General features: G+C 28.8%; 2 protein-coding genes across 3 annotated transcripts in view; one reads left to right on the forward strand and one right to left on the reverse strand.

Annotated features, from left to right (window-relative positions):
- Nucleotides 1–7,682: 7,682 nt before the first annotated feature.
- LOC108753484 (cytochrome b-c1 complex subunit 9) lies at nt 7,683–8,414 on the forward strand. Its single transcript, XM_018495076.1, has 2 exons — nt 7,683–7,982; nt 8,289–8,414. Exons 1-2 carry the CDS (start codon nt 7,842–7,844, stop codon nt 8,325–8,327), a joined length of 180 nt encoding a protein of 59 aa, XP_018350578.1. The 5' UTR covers nt 7,683–7,841; the 3' UTR covers nt 8,328–8,414.
- Nucleotides 8,415–8,604: 190 nt separating this feature from the next.
- Nucleotides 8,605–19,675, reverse strand: part of LOC108753632 — a 15,398-nt gene continuing 4,327 nt past the window's right edge. Inside the window, exons 5-15 of one of the 2 annotated variants that reach the window (XM_018495402.1) lie at nt 19,331–19,548; nt 19,055–19,240; nt 18,633–18,783; nt 17,846–18,052; nt 13,707–13,759; nt 12,274–12,456; nt 11,848–12,061; nt 11,392–11,606; nt 9,826–10,020; nt 8,926–9,064; nt 8,605–8,843 (exon numbers count right to left, since the gene is read on the reverse strand). In XM_018495402.1, coding sequence (XP_018350904.1) covers nt 8,689–8,843; nt 8,926–9,064; nt 9,826–10,020; nt 11,392–11,606; nt 11,848–12,061; nt 12,274–12,456; nt 13,707–13,759; nt 17,846–18,052; nt 18,633–18,783; nt 19,055–19,240; nt 19,331–19,548 — 1,916 coding nt within the window. In that variant the 3' untranslated portion in view covers nt 8,605–8,688. Of the gene's footprint in view, nt 8,844–8,925; nt 9,065–9,825; nt 10,021–11,391; nt 11,607–11,847; nt 12,062–12,273; nt 12,457–13,706; nt 13,769–17,845; nt 18,053–18,632; nt 18,784–19,054; nt 19,241–19,330; nt 19,549–19,675 lie in introns of both variants that reach the window. The other variant, XM_018495401.1, reaches the window with a different exon arrangement.

Here is a 19,675-nt window from a genome sequence, read left to right on the forward strand (position 1 = left end):
GTAATGAGCCACCGCGATCAGTAAGTATATGACTAATTATTTTTCTACGGCCTGTCGCGCGGGTCATCACCAACAATATAATTGTATTTTCTATTTTATGTAAACTATTAAAATAATAACCCAAATACCAGAAGCGCCATTTAACGGTTAAGATATTAAACTAATACATAAACGTATCCTTTTAAATAAATTTATCTCAGAAATATGATTGCGCGCCGTTACTATCGGATTGTCAAAACATAATTCGTCTGAAATATTTAATAATTCCCACAAAAATTTAATTACATACATTTCAAAACTTGTAAAGAGCTTATTGCAAAAAATATAGTCAACTCTTCTATAACACGATTGATTCGTATTGTATCAAAACCGTGCTAAGGGAAATTTAAAAGCAAAGAAAAACCTGAGAGGACATAAGGGTCTTTTTCGCTGTAACCGCAAAATGCCCATGCGCACTATTGCTCTCTGAAGAAGTGGATGTAAACCATATAATAATTTTTTTGCTCTGCTCTTGATGGAAATAAATCGCTGAAATAACTAAAATCTATTAAATAAATAGATTTAATAATTTTAGCGATTTATCCATCAGGAGCATTACGAAAAAATGGATATTGTTGTGTAGTTTAAATCTACGTCTTCAGAGGGCAGTAATATGCAGAGGCATTTTGCGGTTACAAGAAAAAGGCTATCACGTCCTCTCTCAGGTTTCTCTCTGATCAAACCAGAGAGAAGGGGCCAATCTGGCTTTTTTCGTGTAACGCTTGGAAGCTTCCACTAGCGATACCAACAATAATTTTATAGAATGATACGGCGAACTACGTATCATATTTTCGACATCACTGCCGAAAAGACCTATTTTTTCATATCCCAAGACTAAACTTCTAACACGTTTCATCTTCCTTCTTTTATTCTCACATTGAGGAGAAAAAAAAACAAAAGATAAACAATGCAAGAAGTTCAGTCAGAGTATAGAAAAAAAACAAACCTAAAGTAGCGTCGAAAAATTGATGTGCTGCGATTCACATCAATTTTTTAACAAGATACGATTAATTTTTATTTTTGCAAAATATTACAGGTATTCATTCTTTATGTTTTAGTGTGTCCTGAGTAAACTTAAATCCGGAACTTACATCTTTTTGATAGAGAAAGTTGACACACAATTTGTCGACCGGTACTCATAATTGATTTTACACACTATATTAAACTTGCATGCACGATAAATTCAATAATAAGAGATATCCAAGATTAAGTTTACTCTAATCCGTTTTAACTTATCCATTTTAAAGCAAAATATGTATAGAATGTTATACATATATTTATCTGTATATTGATATTAAATTTATACATATATGCATTTAGATATATGGTATACTAATAAAATTACCACATATTCGTTACCTCAATAAAAACGTAATTAATTTGTCACTCACTCATCGATTCAATGCGCAACAGTGGAGTTACAGCTGCAATGTCGCTACGATGATTTTCTAACAAAAAAATTAAAATCCAAATTAAAATGCGATAAAAAAATAATCATTGAAAAAAAATAATTACTATATAAACGCATGCAGTTTTCTGAAAAATAATCATGCAATTTTGAAAATATAATTTTTACAGATATCTAATTTATTTTGTATCCATTATTTAATTAGACAATATATAAAATAATTATATATTTTCTAAAGGAGATGTTAATAAGAATAAATTTGTATACAATTTTTAAGTAATTTTTAAATAACTCTCCTTTTTTCTAATTACTATTAAAATTGTCAAATAAAATAATTTAACAAGCAAAAAAAAGATTAATTTTATACAAGAAAAAAATAATATTTACCGCAAAGTTGCTCCACCGGTGCCCGATGTCTCTCCCAGACCTTCTCCTCCTCCTCTCAGAATTGGGTTGACATCCTCTCGCACAGGACACTCGCGAATAATACACTATAATCGCGCGCGAACTTGACTCCGATGACTTAAACGGCATTCCCGAACCAAACGTGCGACACGACGAATCGGCTGAAAAATATAATATACAGTTATTATATATTACTATGCAATTATCAGTTAACTTTTAGAAATAAATATCACATGTCAATTCATTGCAACATAAATTCAAAGCAGATAAAAAGGCTGAATCTCTTATTATGGTGTCTGTAAGATATTAGGGTCAATGAAATGGATTAAAGATTAATTAAAAAAGCGAAATGTTTATTACCGACAAACAGTTCCAAAATTACGTTCAATTTTTTATACAAAATCGTATCGCGAAAGATGCATAAAAACAAAATATTAATTAAATATTAATTATACAAACTATATTAATAGTGAAAGCAGGAATCGCATGAATTGCGTATTTGCTTGAGAGTATTTATTAACATTCCTTTTTTATGACTCGTATGATACCGTTCAAAGTATAATATAAGAGTTATATCTACTCAAGCGAAAAAAAAATTTCATTAAATAAAAATAATTCTTTAGTGCCATCCGTAATTATCGCAAAATCGTAACACGTTTTGTTTTCCATCGCGTTTTGATTCCAAATGAATGAGCCAAATGAAATATGTATCTGTTCTGTGATACATGATCGTCATCTCGAGTCTTTTGTGAATAATTAATCGTGCGAGCTAGTAATCGTATATTGAGAGTATTTATAAAGTACAATAGTTTATATTATATTTACTTAGCATTTTTCGCAATTACGTTTCTAAAAGATATGTGATTAAAAGCGACGCAGCTACCTGGCTATACGAGCATCGGTAAGGAAATAACTGCGCGGTAACTATGCGACGTAAACGTGACGCGCCGCCCCGTGCCACCCCGTGCCACCCCGTGCCATCCCGTGCCATCCCGTGTCACTCCAAGGCCGCGCGTCGATTATTTAACCGTCGAAATATTAACGTATATTACAAAATAAGTAAAATAATTTCTTCGTTACATTTTTAATGTTCTCCGATGAAGGCTTTATTGCGATTTTACTTTACTTTTTACATTCGTTACGCATACAACTCATCTATATTTTAGATATTTCAAATTGTATTACAATAAGCGATTATTAGTTTATAATAACTGTTTGAAATCCACTCATTGTATATAATATATTTAACAAAAAATTGACGCATTGTGGCTTTTTGTTACTTTTGAATTATTTAATTCTGTCATTTATTACATCTTATATTTCGCATACTTAATTCGAGAAAAGTAATATGTGAATTACATATCTCTACGATGTCAGAAACACTTCACGTGAATAATTATGTAAAAAAAAATTACGCTAATAAAAATCACTTTTTATATGTTGCTTTATGTCAGCACATTAGTTATTGATACGAAACATTTGAAATTATAAAATAAATGTCAAATATATTCTTCGGTGTGTACCACGATATAATTACGGTATTACATTGAACGATTCGAACTATTAAAACTAAACCATTAAGTTTTGAAAAAAATCGATATAAGAAATTATTTCATTATAATTTTGCGACGAAATATTAATTGGATTTTACTTTGTTTCACGTAATATAAAATCAAATTATCAATATACTAATATATCGGATTTGGTCGTATTTAAAATAAAGTTATTTAAAAAAATATATTTTTAATAAAAGCATAAAGAGTTGTTTCATTATTTCAGTTCATTATTTTAAAAACTCTTTCTGACGTATTCCTTAATTAATATTTTAAATAAATTTTCGGACTTTATTTTATATGTTTTATTTTAAATAAGTCGTATCAGTCAGGGATCGGTCGTATTAAACAATTTTATTTAAAATATATATTTTAAATTAAAAAAATTAAGTACTTATTTAATATTTAACATTTTAAGAAATTTTTTCTGACTTGTTTCTTATTTAATATTTTAAGTAAGTTTTCGGAATTAAAAGTATGATTTCGTATTATCTAGTATTTATCACAAATAAGTTTCAAAAGGAAATGTAAAGATCGGGCGACACACGGCACGGCTATCTGCTTGTACGAATCTTGGTAAGGGAATGATTACGCGTAATCATGTCTCATGACACGCTCCCCATCGCGTCAAAACAAATCCCAAGGCTAGGCGATAACCGCGTCTAACTGTCGAAATATCAACTATTAATAGTATTAACGTATATTTAAAAAAATAAGATAATCTATTCATTACACTTTTTATATTTTCCGATGTATAGACTTTATTGCTCTATTTCTTAGATTCATTACGCATACACACAGCTCATCTATATCTTATAAGTGATTATTAGTTTGTAATGATTTTATATTACACGAAATCCGCGCAGTGTACACAATATTTTTAATAAAAGATCGACACCTTAAAACTTTTTATTATTTTTGAATTGTTACTTTTGAATTCTGTCATTCCGCATTCTTAATCCGGGAAAGTAATATAAGTTATATTCAAATTCACAATGCAATGCGAGATTTGTTGAATTCTAAGTACTAAGTCAATAATATGATGCTAATTAAAATAAAATAGTGATTTATAATTCCTGTATATCTATGATTTTGTCGTGTATGTATTTTGTTTCTAATAAATAGATAATGAAATAATACAATAGCACAAACAGAAACACATAATAAAAGCTTTATATGCCAACTGAAATATTTAATTCTTTATAGCATAGATTAGTGCCAAACATTCTGCTTATTACATTGCAGAAGAATGCGGAATATGACAGAATTCAAAAGTAACAATTCAAAAGTAACAAAAAGCTTCAAGATGTCAATCTTTTATTAAAAATATTGTGCATACTGCGCGGATTTCGTCGATAATACAAAATAATTACGAACTAATAATCGCTTATTGTAACACAATTAAAATATCTAAGATATAGATGAACTGTGTGTATATTAGATAACATGAAACATCATACTTTTAATTCCGAAAACTTATTTAAAATATTAAATAAAAAATAAGTCAGAAAAAGTTTCTTAAAATATTAATTTAATTAACTGTTTTATTTTTTTAATTTAAAATACATATTTTAAACAAAATTGTTTTTAATACAACCGATCTCTAACTGATATGACTTATTTAAAATAAAAAATATAAAATAAGATCCAAAAATTTATTAAAAATATTAATTAAGGAATAGGTCGAAAGGAATTATTTAAAATAGTGAATACTCAAATAACTCTTTTATCCTTATTAAAAATATATATTTTAAATAACTTTATTTTAAATACGAGGGAACCTGGCAAAGGCGAACCTTATATACACACACACACACACACACACACACACACATATGTAAAGAACATATATTAAAACTAATTGTTAGACTGTTACGCTTTAATTATTGCGTTAACAATTTCTTATTTGCTTAAAGTTGTTTAAATACAAAAGCGTTAATTATTGCTAAAGTTAAACATTTAAAATAATCAATATTTTTATATACATTTATCTTAGAACTTTGATTATACGCTGATTTAAATGTTCAAACTTGTGACAATCTGACATACTAAAATAATCCACCCCAAAATTAAATTAAGATTTTTAAAGAACTTGTTAAAAATATTTTTATCTGTGAGAACGCTAATCTCTAAAGACACTAGAACAGTATACATGAAATCCGAATTTGATTCCCGGCCAATGTAATATTTTTCGCAATAAATTCTTTATAGGATTTAATTTAATTTCGGGGAATTATTAGCATTTCAGATTAATTGAGTTAAAAGTCTGAAAGTAATTGGTGCGCAATCATATAGTTCTGAAATAATTATATATAAAATATATATTGATGTATTACTCTAAATATCTAATTTTGACCGTAATTGGCAATCACATATTTAGTTGATGTATGAAATGACATTATATTAGTCCAACATAATTTACAATACAATTAATAATGTAATGTAATTGCCATTAACAAATCCATAAAATGAATCATTACTTAACAATTGCTCGATTATTGATGTAATATTTGTTCAAATCTTAACATTCTCATCATGTATGTTATATGTACAAGGAAGTCATTTCTTTGTTATCTCATTTGAACTAAATAATTTTATATCATTTGAATAAAGCCAGTGGCACACGATGCTTGTTTTCCTGCTGGATTGCTAGCTGGATTAGAATCTTGCCACCGTATTGGCTGTGATGCTACCAGTATCATAGTCAATATAGTGGTAAGATTCTAATCCAGCTAGCAATCCAGCAGGAAAACAAGCATTGTGTGCCACAGGTTTAAGAAAAAATACTTTTAGAAGTATGCAAATGCATGAAAATGTTAGTAGAGGAAAGTACCTTTGCCAGACAATGTATGTTGGATTCGTTTTATAAAAACACAAATTATTTTCTATATAATTTTTATTATTACAGGAAAAAATTTGTTTTTAAAGCAAAGAATTTGTGTTTTTAAAGAAAAAAAATATCGAAACCAAAACAAATTCTCTACTATAGAAATAAAAATTATATAGAAAATAATTTGTATTCTTGAAGCAGAGAATGCATTTTAAAGTAGAGAATTTATGTAATAGAAGTAGAAAATACTTATTCCAGTTTCACTTACGTGTTCTCATGTCTCTCTATGTCATCGACGTAACAGATTTCCTAACCTGAATAGTCGTCAAATTTAACGATTAATACTCGGTTTACAGGGCAGAGCGACATTTTCTTTTATCAGATTCGTTAATTTCATGCAAAAATGCGAAATCGAATGAGTCTAATTTCATCAACATCGCAGGTGCGCAATGAGGAGGTTAAACTCAACAATTACCGAGACACTGAACTTGATCGACTTTAACCGCCCAAATAACACACGGCGCTTACAAAGTGTTAACAAAGCGCTAAAAAAAGTGCATATAATCGCTTTTTTTAGCGCTTTGCAAACACTGTTATGCTACTTCGGCTAGAGTAAGTATAAAGAGAATGGCGCCAATTAGACGGAAGTCGCCATTACCTGCACATATTTACTTTATGGCGCATTCCTCCTAACCTCTTCTTTTTTTAACTTATCTTCTTATAACTAACAGTTAAACTAAATAGCGAAGCCACCGACGAGATATTATTAAAGACCGACATCCTTACAGGAGTTCGCGTCCTTGTGAATATTGAAGTTATTAAGAGAGTAAAAACTGATAATATTATACTAATTTTATATGATTATATTTTATGATTTATTAGTTTAATAGATGTATTTATACATTTAGAACTCAATAATACTCGATTTTTTTTTAAATTGTAATTTCAATGATATCGTCAAAGATTTGATTATCAACAGAGATGACAACTGCAGAGAAAAAATTGTAATTTTTTTGCAATATCTAGGATATTATAGCTTTACAAGTATGCATATTTATTTATGGAATATTTATGTAATAAAAAATCATAAATTTAATAACGTATGAGCTAAATATTTATGTTAATAATAGCAAATTTATATTAATTGCCGATGTGTTCAATTATTTCCGAGCCCTTAGGGCCCTTTTTATGCCGCCGAAAATTTGCCAGGGTTGACGGTCTTTAATAGCATCTCGTCGGTGGCAAAACCAATCAGGCACATGCATTGGCGTCACTCTCTTTATACCTACTCTCTATGAGATGCCTTTTCATGCATCAGCATGTCACAACAGAGCCAATCACGGAGTAATCGGCATTGGCCGATCTCTCCCTAGGGTGTGTTCCAAATATGAGTTTTGGAACGCATCCCTAGAAGATCTCTAGCCTGCCCTAGCCTATCTCTAGTGGCTTAAGCGGCTACCTCTCTACTTTCTATGAGCCTGTGGTCTGCTATTTGTAAGGTCTATAATTGTCAAAAATTATTCCGACATTGCACATCAGCTTTCTGCTCCAATTGCCTCACATTTTTCTTAAACGATTTGCAAACAGCAGAAATTAAAATATAAAAATGGGATTCAGTAGTACACTGTACAATCTCGTTCTTAAACGGACATCCACATTCACGGTTGCCGTTTTAGTCTCCGCCTTTATATTTGAAAGAGGATTCGATATGGCTTCCGAGAAGATTTTTGACACTATTAATAAAGGAGTAAGTGTCCATCTGTGCTTTCTATTATCTTTACGTTTAATTAATAACGATATCACAGCCTTATTAGATTACTTGAATATCGAATTCTCTGATGGGAGTTAAAGTGAGGTTATATCACAGAAAAAAGTATTCATTATAACATAATGATATTTCGCAAAATAAAATATTGAAGATACTAAATAAACTTGCGTCATTTATTTTAAATTATGAGTCAACACATGGTATTGGAAATGACACATTTTTATTTATATTTTGACATCTGAAAAAAATACCACACTGATTGCATAACAGATCTGTTTTTTTCAGAAACAATGGAAGGACATCAAACACAAGTACGAAAATTAAATGGGAAATTTTAGGAACAATATGTGTTAGAGATCTAATAGATGTATTCTATCTTTGGATATGTAAATAAATAACAAATTACACGAATTGACGCTGGCAAATTTATTCAATCGAATATATTTTTATTTTATATATTATTGTGATATACAATATATATATTATAAGATACGAGTCGATATACATATATATTTATTTCAATTTATCATTTATATGCATCGTATAAAAAGGAATAAACAATTATTCTATAGTTGTAACAGAAATGTCATTTTTATTATAAGCAGCATCATTATATGTAAGTCCTTTATATTTTAAGCACTTTTTAAGTACAAAACTGATTGTAGATGAATATTGAGCTTTTTTTTTAAATAGTGCCTCTAGAGTTGTCTGCATTAGGACCCATGAAACGACCAGCGAAAAGAGTCTCACTTGTTACCAGATCAACGATGGCAAACATAAATGGTCTATTTGCTATGAAAGTTGGAACCGTGTTAGCCATGAGCGGTACAACTGCAAGTTCTGCAATTTAATGAGCATTAGCACAGCAATTTGTAAGTTACAATTTATTGAAAGCAGTCATAAATTAATTACTGATAATTACCTGTCACTGCAGCAGCAACGGTTCCTTCTTCGTCCACTTCTATCTTAGCATTTTGAATGATATTTGCTAATTGCAAGTATTTGTTAAACACGATTCCAGTGAAATTTGCTGCAGAACTAAAAATATCCTGTATACCCATCTGAAACAGATCACATTTCTTGGTTTTATTCAATTCTTTTGATACATAGTGCTGTTAATCATATTTCTAATAATAAAAAATAGCATTAACTACTATTATATCTGCAATCAATTATATTAATAAGAACTATAATTGTAATGCGATTATAAAAAATAGATAAAAATTGTTTGAATTGTTTAAATTGTTTATTGCCTATTGCTATGACATAATTCGAAAGATAAAGTTTTCCAGAAAATAAGTTTTTAATTATTAAAATTTTGCAATATTAATTTTAAAATGCAATTTTGATATAATAACTGATTATAAAGAAATAAAGATGCTTTTTTTTACATTTTTTTTGCAAACATTAAACGAAATTTTTTAATCATATAAGCATAAGCGATATATATTAACAAATTATTAGTATTAATAATGTAAAATATCAAAGTAAACAGGTAAATAAGCAAAGATAAATGAGAGTACTTGGAGTGCAAATTTTTTTTTAATGTCTAATATTAATTAGTAAAACCTAGATAACTGGGAAATCCAACGTATAAAAATTTTTTTAGATGTGTAATGATGATATGTAGTAAAAAAAAGCTGAATTCCTTTTATAATTCTAGCTCGACGTTTTAGTATTAAATTTTTCATCTTAAAATGTTACAAAAGAATACATCTTTAAAATATTTCGTCAGTGATAGGACACTCTGTATAGTAAAGTCTTATGTTATGTCTATTAAATATAATTAAACGTCTATTAAATATAAATTATTAATACTTACGCGCATTAAGGGTGAACGCAAATCTAGTTTACTCTCAATACTAAATTTCGGAATAGCAAGTATCAGTTCAGTTTCGTTGAGACTAGTGAGTAGCGTTTTCATCGGTACATACGACAGATCTTTGAACAGAATCTGAAGGTTCGGATCGCTCTCTTTATGAGTCGGAAGGAATATCAGCATAGACGTCCTGCCATTCTGAAATATTAATTTTATGACAGTTTCACATAATTTTATTCTTAAAAATAAAAATTTAAATATTAAATTTCTGACATATTTATTTTAACATCTTCATTCAAAAAGATTAAAAAAAAATAAAATTTTCTCTATAATAAATAAAAATAAATTTTATGCTTTATTTTTCTTAAAATATTATGTAAAATTTATTAATTTTTTTTTTCTTTAAACAAAAATAACATATTACTTTGACGATGATTTATCTGTAATTTTCTTATAAAACATCACAAAATGAATTAACAACAACTATATGTATAAACAAATCCTATAAAATAAGACTTTTACTTTACAAAAGTAAAAAAAGATTGAAAATGTTACATACATAAATGCATTCAAAAGTATACATCGAAAATTAAAAAATACATATATTTATTAAAAAGTTAACTGTTCAAAAATGAATATGAGATCAATACAATCATTACTCAAGTATATCATTACAAAAACAAGATCTAAAAAATCCTATTTAAAGATTATTTGTAAAAAATGGATATATTATTATTGCTACAATTATCCAATAATTATATGCAATAAACGTTTAATGCATCCAAAAATATATGCCTCTAAAAGTGTTTTCATGCAAATTTTAAGTTGCATAAAACAAGCTTAAAATGATGTGTCAATGACTCGTAAATCATCTGTGTGTAAATGCTATTTACAATATGACTAATTGTTTTCAGGATCCCCTTAATAACCCTAAGTCTATGTAGATATCTCAACTTTTTTTGTATTCATATAGCTGAAGATCAATCTATCAGAAATTTTTTTTATAATTGCAAAACTGGAAAGGAAAAATATAAATTTTAAAATACAAAAATACAAAACACATTGAGGCTGTTTGCATTTTTATAAATACGAAAATTTTACATTAAAAACTGATGAACAGTTAATATGGAACAAACCATACTGAATGCTATTAATCTTCATTGATCAAATTAATTTTAACACAGTACCAAAAATAACTACTTACTCTAAATGATTCACAAACCGAATTCATTTTCTTGTTCAAATTCTCATTTCTCTTCGGGAAACGAATAAAGTTTAGGATTTTTTTACTCGCTGTTGAGTCAAACTTGCAATCAGGAATACAACATTTCGAGTAGAATGATTAATTTTTTTTTACGAAAATATTTAAAAACTAATTATTGGATTACTGCAGTTTAAAAGCCAAAAACTGTCTAAATAATAATTATATGTAGCGTTACTTTGAGGTAGTTACGCAGCTAGTATATAAGGGTTAATATACGTTGAACTATATACTGCGTGAATTCTTCATATAGCATTCATATAGCGTCGAAGCATTCATGTTAACTTATAGATGATTAAGAATCTTACCGAGTACGGGATTTCTACCACATCAGCATCAAGAGAAGCTATATTGCCATATCGATACTTCGAAGAGCTCTCCATCATAAGAATATCTTGGCAACCATTCTGAGGAGCATAGAAGCACCGTACACGCGTAACGTCCTTATCGAAGGATTTCAACCATCGTCCTTTGAAGTACAAGGACGAAGTTAACAGCATCTGAGTATCGGCGCTAAGAGTGCCTGGAACAACATTGATAAAATGCAGTTAAACTGAAAGAATTATTAGCTTCGGAACTGAAGAAAACGTTTCTTCAAAAAAAATTGGTATCTCGAATTATTGGTTTTGGAGGAGGAGGGAGTGTCTTCTGCCATAATCGATAAATGTTCACTCTCAGGATCATGACCTTATGTCAACGTCGTCGGAAGAGCATCCCCTAAAGTGAACATTTACCTTATATTTAATAGAATTTAAGTTAAATACCAGGCTGAATGATCGTCTTGATGTTATTCCGCGTATTCTCGCGAACCCAGGAATTGATGATATTGGCCGCATCATTTGTATTCCCGAAATTCAACTGTTGGATATCAGTTCCGTAATAAGTATTTAAGGCGGTCATATAATTAGTAGGTGCCGCAAGAGCCGGATTGATCCACAAGCGAGTTGCTACATCGATTTCTGTGCCATTTTGTTGGCTCTGGAAAATAACGTGAAGAGAAAAGTCAGACAAATTTTTGATGGAAAGAAAAGACGCACCGATCGGTATGATTTTATAATACATTTTTTATGCAAATTTAAAAATTGATTTATTCTGTTGCCGTGAATAAATAATCACTTAATTTACAGTATCGAAATTACCGATTTCAATTATCGATGTTTGAATAAAGTTTAAATAAAGGTATATCTAACTTTTAGAGGTATAAGAGAGCGACTCGCTATTCTTCTGATAATATATTCTTCTGCTGGTAATCTCAGAGCTGCAAGAAGCTCGTGACGTGTTCGACCACCCGTGCCTTCCACCAGACTCGTAAGGGCGATTTTCGCACTAGCAGGAGACAGTATCAGATTACCCTCCACATTCTCGTTTACTCTCTGCGGTTATCACCATAAAATTTTCATGAACATAAGAACCATTTTTTATACATATGTGTATACCTTAATTTGACAAGAAAATTATTTTTTATTCTAAAAGTTAAAATAGAAAATGTGAATGAGAGATGTAGAAATATAAAAGAATTTAAGGGGATCCTAAAGTCGTCTATTTTACCAATTGAACGTAATAATTTTCATAGAACGATATCGCATACATTACTTTTACAGATTTGGAAATCCGTCTTCAGAATTAAATATACCCACGCATTAATACATGTTTATATGTGCCTGCAGCTTGGAAGTTACGCTGAGAATTAGTAGACATTAACATATAACAATAAGCTAAATTAAATTACTGTTTTTTTAACCTGGCCTTTGTCTTCTATACAATCAGCAACGGCAGTAGTGATATATTCAGATTCTAACTAATTATATTAAATTAACAAATTTTAAAATGTATAAAATATATAATTGTAAGAGTAGCTCAAAATAGTTACTAGTTATTAAAAGTAATATAACTTAAGTAATGTAAGTTAAGTTACAGTTACAGCTGGAACAAAGGAACAAAATTAAGTTAAAAAAAAGTAATTCTAACTGTAACTTAGTTACTTCCTAATCCAGAGATGTGTTTATTGCATTTTGTTGATAAAACAGCGATTTCATCGGAATACAGGTTTTACTAGGATCCCCTTAAAGGGCTTTTTATTTTTGGAAATTTATTTAATAAAAAAAGAGTACCTTTGAGAATTTTTTTAGACCATATGCGACAGACTTTCATAGACTTTTGTAAATTTATTGTACCTACATATACATATATATGTGTATATACAATATACATGATGTTCAAAAAAGGTCGGGACCCTGGATTTACTTAAGAGGATAACATTTTTGAAAGAAATATTTTAGATAAAAGAGAATTGTAAGGTATAAAAAGATCTATTTACAGATCTTATCAGACCTTGGGTGGCGTCGCTAAGGCCTTGATCTTGACAAATATTATCCAGGACATAATCTTCAAATAGATTAGCTACAAATAACTTATTTCATTAGACGTCCAAAAATAAAAAAACCTTTAAAGTAAGAAATTAATTTCTAATTTAAAAAATTCAAAATGTATAATATTTTTGTCCATGCTCTTCTACATGTATCAATTCCTTTTAAATCTATTAATTTTTTTCGACAATAATGCAAAGTATATACATCTTCCATCTTTCCCATCGTTTGCATTTTACTAAAAATGCCTTTCTCACCTGCAGGAGATCAATGTTGAAAAAAGAGTATCGATCCTCAGTACTGAGTACAGCTGGAACAACTGTTGGAAATGACATTAATACAATGTGTGATTTCATATTGCAAGAATAAGAAAAAAATCATACATATGCATTTATAGCCATTGTTCTAGACGCATTACATTTCTTATCGCGTTTAATGATATATTTGGATACAATTTACTGTTTAGCCAGGCGGATATCATGCATATATAATATGTAATGGTTTCCAACAAGAGACACAAATTGAGACAAGAATCATTCTGTCCTTGTTTGATCAGTAACAAACAAAGACAAAATGACTCTTGTGTCAATTTGTGCCTCTACTGAAAAGCTCCCAGTATAATCAATCTCGTTTGCCGATTAGTCACGCAATAAAATTCTGAACATGGAAAACGACTCTGGAACAACTATTGGAAAAACAAATATGAAGTGATTAATGATCGTCACGTGTCTTGGCGTATTGAGAAGAATTTCCTTGTCCTACTCCGTCTCGAGCTAAAAGTGATTTAGTAGGAATTCCATTTGCATCCGGACAAACAGCGAAGATAGTAAAAAAGGATGATAACGCGGAAAACTAATCTTGAGGGACGCCAACTGACTTTAACGAGTATCACCTTGCGAGCGATGATGTAATCACAGCCCGATACAGTCGATTTTGATTTACGATGAAGCACAGACAAAGTTTGAAATTACAATACTGAATATTTATCTATTATGTACGAAAACTTTCAGAAGAACAAAAACAAGCAAGATTTGAAATTCTAAAGTTGATAATATATGAAAAATTAGTGTAAAGATTCGAAGATTGAATTACATTATTTCAAATATCGAATTATTTCGATAATCTACAAGGTAAATCTTTCAATGATTATATAAATATTACTGTGAAATACCAGGCAATATAAATGCTTAAAGAATGTCTAATTGTAAATTTAAAGATGTTCCTTAACGCTTAAAGACTTCTAAATGATATCTAAAACTCATCTTTTTTTATTCTTTGGAAATGCTACCTGCGAGGAGACACCAGGAGATCCACAACAGCAGTAAAGACATTATGTATGTAACTGGCATGTCTGAATGTATTTCGCGTACGTGGCTCTCCGGCGAGTAGATAAATATGAATATAACGGAAATATGACTATTGATGAATGTTAATAGTAAAAGCCAGACTTCCGTCAAGTCCCCACTTTACGCTTAGATTCTGCCGCTAGATTATCTTTTCATCGTCGTGTAAACATTATTACGTTCCGACGTGCCAACAAATTATCATATATTGCTTGTGCATAAGAATATAGATATGCGAGATAAATTCGCGTAACTTGTGATGATGATACGATCAAAAAAAACAAAATATAAGTTGGAGAATAAAACAAAAATAATAGAATTATCTCTTCCCAATCCAGCTCTCTTTAGCTGATGAAAATGTGAATTCTCAGATAAAAATGATAAATAAAAAGAAAGACAATAAAAAGAATAAATGAAATAAAATATATCCGGCTAAAGCTGGAAAGGAGCTCATGAAAGTGATAGGTATTGCGTTGGAAATTCCGTTCACTATTATCGTTCATGAGCGTCACTGGAATGTCTCGCTAGAACTCGTTTACAACTTTTGCGATTATGTTGCATTAAAGGTATAACCCTCGGTAAAAATAAAAGCAAACAATTCATAGAGCCATAGTAATTAATGATACGGATGTAGAAGAATACGATTAGTAATGATGTCAATAATTGTTACAATTCACAAGTACTATATACAATCATGCGTGACGATAATTTATATTTAAGCAAAAACGAAGGAAAAACTAGAAAAAAGGTAATCGATCATTTCTTGAAAAATTAGTAATTAGTTTTATTAATAATTGATTAATTGAATATTTTAGATTCGATAAATTACAAAATATAATTTATTAACATAATAATAAATGAATAAGATAAAATTAATATAGGAATATTATAATATTTTATTTATAATATTGATCGTATAAATAAATAAAAGAAATACTTTTTCTATCTGTGCGCATTAATTATTAAAAAATTTAAAAATTATCTAAAGTATGTTCGAGTTCAGAAAATAAAATAAATATCAGATAAATACACGTTTTCAAGGCTTGTTATATTATGCCTAATAAATTCATTTAACGTAAATGATCTTTTTCATTCCTTTGGTATATATTAATATATATTATTATATATTAATATTTGCTAAAATTAACGCTACGTTTATCTAATGTTATTTTATTCGATATTTGCTATCAAATTTCGAATATAAATGAATTAATAAAGGAGGAAGTTTTGATTTTATATTTACCAAAATAAAAAAGTTTCAAGATGTTATACAAATTATACAAATTAAATCCTTTAGAGACGAACATTGAAAATTTCACTTTAAAATTAAATTTGAAATAAATTCTAGATCTGTATACGTTATATTTAAGAACTGAAGATGAAAATGTATAGCATTGAACATTAAAATGCATAAATATATAGTACTTTACTCTTCAAGAAGACTATATAATGTATGTGTAAATATAATATTGATGAATTTTTTATTTACATTTTTTAATAAAAGCCGTGAACAGTTTTTAATGACAAGACGAAGCCGTTTCTAAAAAGTTAAAAAGCTACTTAAATCGAGTGATGTATTGCTTATCTTGGGGAAACATCAGGAACATGGGAGAAATTGTCTTCAAAATTCTTATAAAGGAACATAATCAAGTATCCCCTTCTAATTAATAAATTTGGTTAAAAAATGAAAGACACATTGTATTCTTTTTGTAAGTGTTCATTTGCATATTGAGGAGGTAAATCAGTTTCTTTCTTTGTAAGTAAATATCATTTAAAGATATAAAAAACGTTTTAAATAAATATTGGAAAAAAAATGGTTTCAAGAATATTTTACAATAATAATTTTTTTTTAAATCTTTTAAATTTATATGTTTTTATTTACAAAATTAAAAAGTATTTATCTTTGTTATAAAGTACTTTTGAAACCATTTCATTTTTAAGCCATTTTTTTATGACATTTACTCAGAAAGAAAGAAACTAATTTTTTTTTTTTAAAAAACTTTGCCCTTTTAACGTGCAATTGAATACAATATAAAAAAAATTATGTCTCTTATTTTTATCTATATTATAATATCCAAAGCTTGTTAAAATTGAAGGGGAACACTTGGTTGCGTTTCCTTGCAATTTTTCCTATATTTCCGATTTCTTCAAGATAAGCGATACCTCGCTTAAGTAGCTTTTTAGTATAGGATATATAATTTATACATCTCGGAACTTTTTCATTTTGAAAAACAGCTAGAACTTTGCATCCTTTTTTATGCAAATTTAACATTAGTATCGGATACAATTTTATAATAATACAAGATTATAATATATTTTCCATAACAATTTGTCTAAAACACCGCATGTTTAATATTGCAATAAGACTTTTTATAACAATATTATATTCAAAATATTTCATTAATGTATCTTAAAAGAAATTTTTTCTTGTTCTTATTTTATCAAAAATTGAATAAAAACAATTGTCTGTGTAAATAATTCAATATATAAATCAAAAGAAGTAGAATAGTTAAGCCGAAAATCTTGCATTAGGATTTTAATAGATCTATTAAAATGCTGTCATCCATTATAATACTAATATAGAGCAGCATGCATGTTAATGGTATATGTTAATTATATTCTAACCAACATTTCCTTCTCCTAAAATTAAAATACATTCTATATGTACAGGATATTTTATCTCAAATTTCGAGCTGCGAGCTTTCTTTTCAATAACCATTAATACAGAAAGAAAAGTATATATAGAAAAGAATCTTCTATCTGAAAAAAACTAATCCCATTTATCTTTTTTTTATGTGTTTTAAGATATATAATCTCGGAATTTGGAGAAAAATATCCTGCTTAATATAATTTAGTAAACCCGCCGTTAATGTTAGAAGAAGAAACTCAATATACACATATGTAGTATTCTTAATTTTATCTTATTTAATATAGTTAAAAGATCAATGTATTAATCTCGGAGTAGAATTGCACCAAAGTAATATTCTACCAATTACCATTACAGCGCAGAGATATTATTTTCTTAATAACTAAATGGCATTACGGTAGTTTACCGGAATTAGGAGTTACGATGGCTGTATCCGGATTAAATCGCGATGGAAATTCCTGTTGCACTTTCCCAGTAGTCCCAGATGTATTCAAGGGATTCTGAATTTTGCCTACGTAAAGGATAGTGCCGGTGGTCTCATCCTCAATGTAAAACACGAACTGATGATTAGCATGGAACGTTCCTTCTTCTATTTTATTTCCAATCTGTATTTCTGTATTAAGAAGAAGAAATGTAAACGCAAAAATTATAAAAGAAAGAGAAACACAGATAAAATTTTGTAATAACATTTTCTCTCTACGCCTGACCAATCTATAAAAATAACTAAAGAAATTATTATATTAGCATATTTGTGCAGTAAAAAACTAATATATTATAATTAATATTTCTTGTTTAATATTCCTTTTATCAAATAAATTACTAATGTAATTATTTATAGTAAAACAAAAGATCAAAAAAATAATTAAGTAATTTGAAAAATATTGAAAAATATTTGAGAATATTAAATATTTAAAATATTTAAAAACTACGAAGTTGCACTGTACGTGCAGACGAAGACAGGAATTACTTAATAAAGTTGTACACGTATCGGAGAACGCATGAGAAAAAGAGAAAAAAAGGCATCAAAAGGAATGAAAAGGGATGAAAAGGCATGTTAAGACATTCCTAGCTGTCTCTATCTGTACAACACATTATACGTATACATTTCTCGTTACCTACTTCACAGCTTTCCTTACGCACTTAATTAATTATTTATATTTATACATGTAATTTATTAAGATGCATATACATACCTGTTGCAGCGTAAGCAGTTGTTCCATTTTCATTCATCTCTATTCCAGTCTTGTGTACTATATCGGACACTCGCAAACGTCTGGAAGCTCGTCTCGTTTTTGCTATGCCCGTCAGCAGCGCAGTATCGTCGAAGATATCGCGGATACCAAGCTATTATAAAAAATAAACATATTGCATTCACATCAATACGATAATTATTTTTAATTTGAATTTATTTTGAAAAAAATCATTGAAAAGATACAAATTTTATACGTAAACCGTTATTCTGACTTTTTAATTATAATTTCGCTGCATACATTAAGCTCTTATTAAATTTATTGCATAAATAATTTTTTTTGTAATAAATAGTTTTAGTTTTGTAATAAATAGGTTTTTGTATAAAACTCTTTATTCAGTGTTTATAGAAATGTACGAAAATTACTTCACGCAAAGTATTTTCCAGATGGCTCGTAAACTCAAACTTGAACTTTGGAATCCAAACATCAAGAGGCAATTCCTGCATAGCCCATACATCTCTCGCCAATGTAAACGAATTAATCTCATTGACAATGTGATCCATACCTGTTAGCGTGTGCGGTAGTATAATGTACATAGCAAATTTTGAGCCCTGAAAGATTTTACATTTTGTAATTTCTGTATAGCAATAATGCAATTGGAAATATTTTACACAAGTAATAAATCTGAGGCTGTTACGTACGTCGTATGGAATTCGCAGAATTTTTGCATCGAGCCTGGACGATTCGGCATAATAAAATCGACTTACAGTATGCATATATGGCACGTTTATGCTCTCGTTAGCATTTATGTAAAATTTGGAAACTCGATTATTCTCAGGAGCAAAGTATTTGCGGCGCCAAGCTCCTTTGAAAAATAATCCATTTACAATCAACATCACTGAATCCTCTAGACCTTTTTCTAAAACAAAAAATAAATAATAAATAAACATTGTTTAAATTTAACAATTAAAACTTATAACAATTAAAGTCCTCTACTTTTATATGCAAGGGATGCAAGATATTTTATGAGAAATCAGATACTGAGA

The sequence above is a fragment of the Trachymyrmex septentrionalis genome, unplaced genomic scaffold (assembly GCF_001594115.1).
Source record: "Trachymyrmex septentrionalis isolate Tsep2-gDNA-1 unplaced genomic scaffold, Tsep1.0 scaffold7, whole genome shotgun sequence".
In the NCBI taxonomy this organism is placed as follows: Eukaryota; Metazoa; Arthropoda; class Insecta; order Hymenoptera; family Formicidae; genus Trachymyrmex; species Trachymyrmex septentrionalis.

What these genes read in the sequence shown, in the direction of transcription:
- LOC108753484 (XM_018495076.1), top strand. Translation starts at nt 7,842, where the DNA reads ATGGGATTCAGTAGTACACTGTACAATCTCGTTCTTAAACGGACATCC. An exon ending in TTGACACTATTAATAAAGGA is followed by an intron (nt 7,983 to 8,288) that starts GTAAGTGTCCAT and finishes TGTTTTTTTCAG; the next exon opens with AAACAATGGAAGGACATCAA.